This window comes from Oncorhynchus gorbuscha, linkage group LG21 (assembly GCF_021184085.1).
Source record: "Oncorhynchus gorbuscha isolate QuinsamMale2020 ecotype Even-year linkage group LG21, OgorEven_v1.0, whole genome shotgun sequence".
Taxonomy (NCBI): Eukaryota; Metazoa; Chordata; class Actinopteri; order Salmoniformes; family Salmonidae; genus Oncorhynchus; species Oncorhynchus gorbuscha.
In genome coordinates, this window is record NC_060193.1 from 60,139,846 (window position 1) to 60,149,845 (window position 10,000).

General features: G+C 48.4%; 1 protein-coding gene across 2 annotated transcripts in view; it reads left to right on the forward strand.

The window, feature by feature from the left end:
- LOC124008933 (DNA-binding protein SATB2-like) overlaps nucleotides 1-10,000 on the forward strand; it is a 70,668-nt gene that overhangs the window by 50,971 nt on the left and 9,697 nt on the right. Inside the window, exons 9-10 of one of the 2 annotated variants that reach the window (XM_046320530.1) lie at nucleotides 1,807-2,031; nucleotides 3,173-3,337. In XM_046320530.1, the coding sequence (XP_046176486.1) occupies nucleotides 1,807-2,031; nucleotides 3,173-3,337 (390 nt within the window). The remainder of the gene's footprint in view (nucleotides 1-1,806; nucleotides 2,032-3,172; nucleotides 3,338-10,000) is intronic. The other variant, XM_046320531.1, reaches the window with a different exon arrangement.

Here is a 10,000-nt window from a genome sequence, read left to right on the forward strand (position 1 = left end):
ACACGCGCCACTGGGCAAAATACACAGGTAGGATGGCTGCAGTTTGTTAGCACCATCTGCTCTAAGATTCGTTCACTCAGTCACACTGTAGGCTACTTCTAAACAACACTGTAGGCTACTTCTAAACAACACTGTAGGATACTTCTAAACAACACTGTAGGCTACTTCTAAACAACACTGTAGGCTACTTCTAAACAACACTGTATGATACTTCTAAACAACACTGTAGGCTACTTCTAAACAACACTGTAGGCTACTTCTAAACAACACTGTAGGCTACTTCTAAACAACACTGTAGGCTACTTCTAAACAACACTGTAGACTACTTCTAAATAACACTGTAGGATACTTCTAAACAACACTGTAGACTACTTCTAAACAACACTGTAGGCTACTTCTAAACAACACTGTAGGATACTTCTAAACAACACTGTAGACTACTTCTAAATAACACTGTAGGATACTTCTAAACAACACTGTAGGCTACTTCTAAACAACACTGTAGGATACTTCTAAACAACACTGTAGGCTACTTCTAAACAACACTGTAGGCTACTTCTAACCAACACTGTAGGCTACTTCTAAACAACACTGTAGGCTACTTCTAAACAACACTGTAGGCTACTTATAAACAACACTGTAGGCTACTTATAAACAACACTGTAGGCTACTTATAAACAACACTGTAGGCTACTTATAAACAACACTGTAGGCTACTTCTAAACAACACTGTAGGCTACTTCTAAACAACACTGTAGGCTACTTCTAAACAACACTGTAGGCTACTTCTAAACAACACTGTAGGCTACTTCTAAACAACACTGTAGGCTACTTATAAACAACACTGTAGGCTACTTCTAAACAACACTGTAGGATACTTCTAAACAACACTGTAGGCTACTTCTAAACAACACTGTAGGCTACTTATAAACAACACTGTAGGCTACTTCTAAACAACACTGTAGGCTACTTATAAACAACACTGTAGGCTACTTCTAAACAACACTGTAGGCTACTTCTAAACAACACTGTAGGCTACTTATAAACAACACTGTAGGCCACTTCTAAACAACACTGTAGGCTACTTCTAAACAACACTGCATCCCTCATCACTGAGACTGAGATCAAATGGTTACTATGCAGAATGATGCTGCATGGATGTTTCACCGGTAAAACTTGAATAATTATCATGCACTATTAAATGCAGTGTTGTTTTTGTCTTCCTGTGAAGTTACACTAGGCTATTATATTGAGTTCTGTAATGTAGAATACTGTGATCGTTATGGGATTGATTCAGCTTTGATCTAACTTTATTAAACAACAACGTTCGTCAGAGTAGCTGATACACACGTGCTCTGCACATGCGCAGAAGCTTCGGGGAGCTTTATGGATCTTTGAGTGCAACGGACCACATATCCAGAAAAAGTGGGATCCACGGCCAGAACTGTGACCACTGTAACTTTTGAAGGGTCTCAGAGTTGGTTTGTCATCAGTAGAGACCTGTCTAAATCCCTAGCATGTCATATGAGTGTTCTGAAAGCTGAATATAACTCCACTGCACTGATACTGACTGTTGAGAAAGCCCAATACACTGACATAGGGACATTCCTACCTAAAGAGAGTGGATAAGAGTGGAGGAGAGGAGAGTAGAGTAGAGTAGAGTAGAGTAGAGTAGAGTAGAGTAGAGTAGAGTAGAGTGTGTGTGAGAAGAGAGAGAGAGATGTAATGAGAGAATTAGAGTATGAGAGGTTATTTGGAGGGTCCTTGCTAAGAGACCTGACATTTGCGCGCGTGTTTGTGTCTCAGGGCCTGCTGTCTGAGATCCTTCGTAAAGAGGAGGACCCTCGCCAGGCCTCCCAGTCACTCCTGGTCAACCTCAAAGCTATGCAGAACTTCCTGAACCTCCACGAGAGTGAACGCGACCACATTTACCAGGAGGAGCGTGAACGCAGCATGAACCCCAACCTCAACCTAGGCAACCTGACCCCAACCAATCAGAACTCCAGCTCCACTGGCCAGCGACTCACACAGGTACACGTACATACCCAGGTGTCCTCATGTACGTTGAATAGGAACACTAGGGAATAGCCACATCAGACACACATCTACAACCACACCTGGGTTTAAATAGGATTCATATTTCCTCTCTAATACTTTGAGCATTTGATTGAGCCTACATGAAGTGCCAGGGTGGGTGAGGTTTGCACTTTTGGGATTGTTGCATTGGTTCCATTGCGTCTGGAAATCTCAATGAAGTGAAGTTTAAGTATTTGAAAGAAAATAAATACTATTCGAGCCCAGGTCTGGCTACAACCCACATCACACACAGACACACCCCTGCCAGTACACTAACAGGTAAACACTGTAGTCTCATCACACACAGACACACCCCTGCCAGTACACTAACAGGTAAACACTGTAGTCTCATCACACACAGACACACCCCTGCCAGTACACTAACAGGTAAACACTGTAGTCTCATCACACACAGAAACACCCCTGCCAGTACACTAACAGGTAAACACTGTAGTCACATCACACACAGACACACCCCTGCCAGTACACTAACAGGTAAACACTGTAGTCTCATCACACACAGAAACACCCCTGCCAGTACACTAACAGGTAAACACTGTAGTCTCATCACACACAGAAACACCCCTGCCAGTACACTAACAGGTAAACACTGTAGTCTCATCACACACAGAAACACCCCTGCCAGTACACTAACAGGTAAACACTGTAGTCTCATCACACACAGAAACACCCCTGCCAGTACACTAACAGGTAAACACTGTAGTCACATCACACACAGACACACCCCTGCCAGTACACTAACAGCTAAACACTGTAGTCACATCACACACAAAAACACCCCTGCCAGTACACTAACAGGTAAACACTGTAGGCACATCACACACAGACACACCCCTGCCAGTACACTAACAGCTAAACACTGTAGTCACATCACACACAGAAACACCCCTGCCAGTACACTAACAGGTAAACACTGTAGTCACATCACACACATAAACACCCCTGCCAGTACACTAACAGGTAAACAAATGCAGGCAATCTCTTTAGGTACTCAGTAACCTAGACGATGAGCCAGTCTTGCTCACTAAAACCTCTCTCTTTCTTTCTCCCCCCCGCCCTCTTCTCCTCCCTGCAGCCCAAGCCCCCCCTGACCCAGGTCAGTGCTGAGCTGCCCCTGAAGATGGAGTCCCTGGTCAACATCAACATTACCTCTGGGATCTATGATGAGATCCAGCAGGAGATGAAGAGAGCCAAGGTGTCCCAGGCCCTGTTCGCCAAGGTGGCCGCCAACAAGAGCCAGGTCAGTCCACACACATACAGTATACCAGGGGTCACCAACAAGAGCCAGGTCAGTCCACACACATACAGTATACCAGGGGTCACCAACAAGAGCCAGGTCAGTCCACACACATACAGTATACCAGGGGTCACCAACAAGAGACAGGTCAGTCCACACACATACAGTATACCAGGGGTCACCAACAAGAGCCAGGTCAGTCCACACACATACAGTATACCAGGGGTCACCAACAAGAGCCAGGTCAGTCCACAAGCACACAGTATACCAGGGGTCACCAACAAGAGCCAGGTCAGTCCACACACATACAGTATACCAGGGGTCACCAACAAGAGCCAGGTCAGTCCACAAGCACACAGTATACCAGGGGTCACCAACAAGAGCCAGGTCAGTCCACCCACATACAGTATACCAGGGGTCACCAACAAGAGCCAGGTCAGTCCACAAGCACACAGTATACCAGGGGTCACCAACAAGAGCCAGGTCAGTCCACACACATACAGTATACCAGGGGTCACCAACAAGAGCCAGGTCAGTCCACACACATACAGTATATCAGGGGTCACCAACAAGAGCCAGGTCAGTCCACACACATACAGTATACCAGGGGTCACCAACAAGAGCCAGGTCAGTCCACAGTATATCAGGGGTCACCAACAAGAGCCAGGTCAGTCCACACACATACAGTATATCAGGGGTCACCAACAAGAGCCAGTCCACACACATACAGTATATCAGGGGTCACCACAAGAGCCAGGTCAGTCCACACATACAGTATACCAGGGGTCACCAACAAGAGCCAGGTCAGTCCACACACATACAGTATACCAGGGGTCACCAACAAGAGCCAGGTCAGTCCACACACATACAGTATACCAGGGGTCACCAACAAGAGCCAGGTCAGTCCACACACATACAGTATACCAGGGGTCACCAACAAGAGCCAGGTCAGTCCACAAGCACACAGTATACCAGGGGTCACCAACAAGAGCCAGGTCAGTCCACACACATACAGTATACCAGGGGTCACCAACAAGAGCCAGGTCAGTCCACAAGCACACAGTATACCAGGGGTCACCAACAAGAGCCAGGTCAGTCCACAAGCACACAGTATACCAGGGGTCACCAACAAGAGCCAGGTCAGTCCACCCACATACAGTATACCAGGGGTCACCAACAAGAGCCAGGTCAGTCCACAAGCACACAGTATACCAGGGGTCACCAACAAGAGCCAGGTCAGTCCACCCACATACAGTATACCAGGGGTCACCAACAAGAGCCAGGTCAGTCCACAAGCACACAGTATACCAGGGGTCACCAACAAGAGCCAGGTCAGTCCACACACATACAGTATACCAGGGGTCACCAACAAGAGCCAGGTCAGTCCACCCACATACAGTATATCAGGGGTCACCAACAAGAGCCAGGTCTGTCCACCCACATACAGTATACCAGGGGTCACCAACAAGAGCCAGGTCAGTCCACACACATAAAGTATACCAGGGGTCACCAACAAGAGCCAGGTCAGTCCACACACATACAGTATACCAGGGGTCACCAACAAGAGCCAGGTCAGTCCACACACATACAGTATACCAGGGGTCACCAACAAGAGCCAGGTCAGTCCACAAGCACACAGTATACCAGGGGTCACCAACAAGAGCCAGGTCAGTCCACACACATACAGTATACCAGGGGTCACCAACAAGAGCCAGGTCAGTCCACACACATACAGTATACCAGGGGTCACCAACAAGAGCCAGGTCAGTCCACACACATACAGTATATCAGGGGTCACCAACAAGAGCCAGGTCAGTCTACAAGCACACAGTATACCAGGGGTCACCAACAAGAGCCAGGTCAGTCCACACACATACAGTATACCAGGGGTCACCAACAAGAGCCAGGTCAGTCCACACACATACAGTATACCAGGGGTCACCAACAAGAGCCAGGTCAGTCCACACACATACAGTATACCAGGGGTCACCAACAAGAGCCAGGTCAGTCCACACACATACAGTATACCAGGGGTCACCAACAAGAGCCAGGTCAGTCCACACACATACAGTATACCAGGGGTCAGAGCCAGGTCATCCACCAGGGGTCACCAACAAGAGCCAGGTCAGTCCACACACATACAGTATACCAGGGGTCACCAACAAGAGCCAGGTCTGTCCACCCACATACAGTATACCAGGGGTCACCAACAAGAGCCAGGTCAGTCCACAAGCACACAGTATACCAGGGGTCACCAACAAGAGCCAGGTCAGTCCACACACATACAGTATATCAGGGGTCACCAACAAGAGCCAGGTCTGTCCACCCACATACAGTATACCAGGGGTCACCAACAAGAGCCAGGTCAGTCCACAAGCACACAGTATACCAGGGGTCACCAACAAGAGCCAGGTCAGTCCACCCACATACAGTATACCAGGGGTCACCAACAAGAGCCAGGTCAGTCCACAAGCACACAGTATACCAGGGGTCACCAACAAGAGCCCGGTCAGTCCACACACATACAGTATACCAGGGGTCACCAACAAGAGCCCGGTCAGTCCACAAGCACACAGTATACCAGGGGTCACCAACAAGAGCCCGGTCAGTCCACACACATACAGTATACCAGGGGTCACCAACAAGAGCCCGGTCAGTCCACACACATACAGTGTACTGTATATAAGTATATCATAACAATACCGTACTCTAGTGAGAGGAGCTTAGTGTTTTTTGTTTGTAGCTAAAGGTGAATTGCTGACATCCTGTGATCAGGATGCTTAGTAAAATGTGTAAATATCTGTAAACAACCGTAACACACACACACACTCATGTGCATGCCTATACATGCATGTAATGCACACAATCTCCCACACAATGGAGAATGTTATTTCTCCTGGGTTGATGAACTGTGGTGGATTTGATGGGAGGTAAGATCACATATCGGGGTATGTGGGCGGGGATGTCAAGCATGCGCTGGTTGTTTGGTTCTACAGGCTGTGGTATCTGACTGTCAGGACCCATGGCGTACCATCATGTCTCTGTGTGCAGATAAACAATGTGGGCGTCCAGGGCCGGGTAGAGATAAAAGAAACGTCTGTCACGCCAGCCAAAGGATCTGGCTTACGTGTGTGTGTGTGTGTGTGTGTGTGTGTGTGTGTGTGTGTGTGTGTGTGTGTGTGTGTGTGTGTGTGTGTGTGCGTGCGTGCGTGCGTGCGTGCGTGCGTGCGTGCGTGCGTGCGTGCGTGCGTGCGTGCGTGCGTATGTGTGTGTGTATGTGCATGTGTGTGCTGGGTTACACTTTGGGACCTCATCAAAGACACTCCTAATGCCTACCCTCCTGAGTCCTCCACATCTGTTTCTGTTGGAGGGACAGAGCATGCGGGATGTGGTGGCACATGAAGGAGAGGGAGCCACTGGAGATAGCCATCTAGGAGAGGGAGCCACTGGAGATAGCCATCTAGGAGAGGGAGCCACTGGAGATAGCCATCTAGGAGAGGGAGCCACTGGAGATAGCCATCTAGGAGAGGGAGCCACTGGAGATAGCCATCTAGGAGAGGGAGCCATTGGAGATAGCCATCTAGGAGAGGGAGCCACTGGAGATAGCCATCTAGGAGAGGGAGCCACTGGAGATAGCCATCTAGGAGAGGGAGCCACTGGAGATAGCCATCTAGGAGAGGGAGCCACTGGAGATAGCCATCTAGGAGAGGGAGCCACTGGAGATAGCCATCTAGGAGAGGGAGCCATTGGAGATAGCCATCTAGGAGAGGGAGCCATTGGAGATAGCCATCTAGGAGAGGGAGCCATTGGAGATAGCCATCTAGGAGAGGGAGCCATTGGAGATAGCCATCTAGGAGAGGGAGCCACTGGAGATAGCCATCTAGGACTGGAGATAGCCATCTAGGAGAGGGAGCCACTGGAGATAGCCATCTAGGAGAGGGAGCCACTGGAGATAGCCATCTAGGAGAGGGAGCCACTGGAGATAGCCATCTAGGAGAGGGAGCCACTGGAGATAGCCATCTAGGAGATTGAGCCATTGGAGACAGCCATCTAGGAGAGGGAGCCACTGATAGCCATCTAGGAGAGGGAGCCACTGGAGATAGCCATCTAGGAGAGGGAGCCATTGGAGATAGCCATCTAGGAGAGGGAGCCATTGGAGATAGCCATCTAGGAGAGGGAGCCACTGGAGATAGCCATCTAGGAGAGAGAGCCACTGGAGATAGCCATCTAGGAGAGGGAGCCATTGGAGATAGCCATCTAGGAGAGGGAGCCACTGGAGATAGCCATCTAGGAGAGGGAGCCACTGGAGATAGCCATCCAGACTTGGTTTCCTCTATCATAATCGCTCCTCTTTCACCCCAACTAACCCTGATTCAGATTCAGACCATCCTACCCATGCTAGATTACGGAGACTTACTTTATAGATCGGCAGGTAAGGGTGCTCTCGAGCAGCTAGATGTTCTTTATCAATCGGCCATCAGATTTGCTACCAATGCTCCTTATAGGACACATCACTGCACTCTATACTCCTCTGTGAACTTGTCATCTCTGTATACCCGTCGCAAGACCCACTGGTTGATGCTTATTTATAAAACCCTCTTAGGCCTCACTCCCCCCTATCTGAGATATCTACTGCAGCCCTCATCCTCCACATACAACACCCGTTCTGCCAGTCACGTTCTGTTAAAGGTCCCCAAAGCACACACATCCCTGAGTCGCTCCTCTTTTCAGTTTACTGCAGCTAGCGACTGGAACGAGCCACAACAAACACTCAAACTGGACAGTTTTATCTCCATCTCTTCATTCAAAGACTCAATCATGGACACTCTTACTGACAGTTGTGGCTGCTTTGTGTGATGTATTGTTGTCTCTATCTTCTTGCCCTTTGTGCTGTTGTCTGTGCCCGATAATGTTTGTACCATGTTTTGTGCTGCTACCATGTTGTTTTGCTACCGTGTTGTAGTCATGTTGTGTTGCTACCATGCTGTGTTGTCATGTGTTGCTGCCATGCTATGTTGTTGTCTTAGGTCTTTCTTTATGTAGTGTTGTGTCTCCTTGAAGTGATGTGTGTTTTGTCCTATATTTATTTATGTTATTTTAAATGTTTAATCCCAGCCCCTGTCCTCAAAGGAGGTCATTTGCCTTTTGGTAGGATGTCATTGTAAACAAGAATTTGTTCTTAACTGACTTGCCTAGTTAAATAAAGGTTAAATAAAGGTTAAATAAAGGTTAAATAAAGGTGAAATAAAAAGATGAAAAAGATAGCCATCTAGGAGCCACTGGAAATGGCCATCTAGGAGCCACTGGAAATGGCCATCTAGGAGCCACTGGAAATGGCCATCTAGGAGCCACTGGAAATGGCCATCTAGGAGCCACTGGAAATGGCCATCTAGGAGCCACTGGAAATGGCCATCTAGGAGCCACTGGAAATGGCCATCTAGGAGCCACTGGAAATGGCCATCTAGGAGCCACTGGAAATGGCCATCTAGGAGCCACTGGAAATGGCCATCTAGGAGCCACTGGAAATGGCCATCTAGGAGCCACTGGAAATGGCCATCTAGGAGCCACTGGAAATGGCCATCTCGGAGCCACTGGAAATGGCCATCTAGGAGCCACTGGAAATGGCCATCTAGGAGCCACTGGAAATGGCCATCTAGGAGCCACTGGAAATGGCCATCTAGGAGCCACTGGAAATGGCCATCTAGGAGCCACTGGAAATGGCCATCTAGATGCCACTGGAAATGTCATCTGACCATTCATCAGAAATGGCCATCTGGAAATGGCCCATCTCAGCCACTGGAAATGGCCATCTAGGTTCCACTGTCACTGGAAATGGCCATCTCGGAGCCACTGGAAATGGCCATCTAGGAGCCACTGGAAATGGCCATCTAGGAGCCACTGGAAATGGCCATCTAGGAGCCACTGGAAATGGCCATCTAGGAGAGGGGTGGCTTGGGATATGTTATGATGTCTGTGTACAGCTCATCAGAATCCTCTCGGTTTGGGTTAGTGTCAGAGACAGATGGGGATTCATCTTTGGTTCGCAGTCTTTGTATGACTGGTATTTGACAAGAGAGAATGGTTTGACCTGTGAAGTCTTTTGGTCTGAGGGTTGTACAGAGAGATCACATGATCACAGCTGGTCTGAGGGTTATACAGAGAGATCACATGATTAAGGCTGGTCTGAGGGTTGTACAGAGAGATCACATGATTAAGGCTGGTCTGGGGGTTGTACAGAGAGATCACATGATTAAGGCTGGTCTGAGGGTTGTACAGAGAGATCACATGATTAAGGCTGGTCTGACGGTTGTACAGAGAGATCACATGATCACAGCTGGTCTGAGGGTTGTACAGAGAGATCACATGATTAAGGCTGGTCTGAGGGTTGTACAGAGAGATCACATGATTAAGGCTGGTCTGAGGGTTGTACAGACAGATCACATGATTAAGGCTGGACTGAGGGTTGTACAGAGAGATCACATGATTAAGGCTGGACTGAGGGTTGTACTGAGGGTTGTACAGAGATCACATGATTAAGGCTGGTCTGAGGGTTGTACAGAGAGATCACATGATTAAGGCTGGTCTGAGGGTTGTACAGAGAGATCACATGATTAAGGCGTGAGGATTCTTGAGGAAGACATAAATAGACTGCTGTTGTTCTGGGTG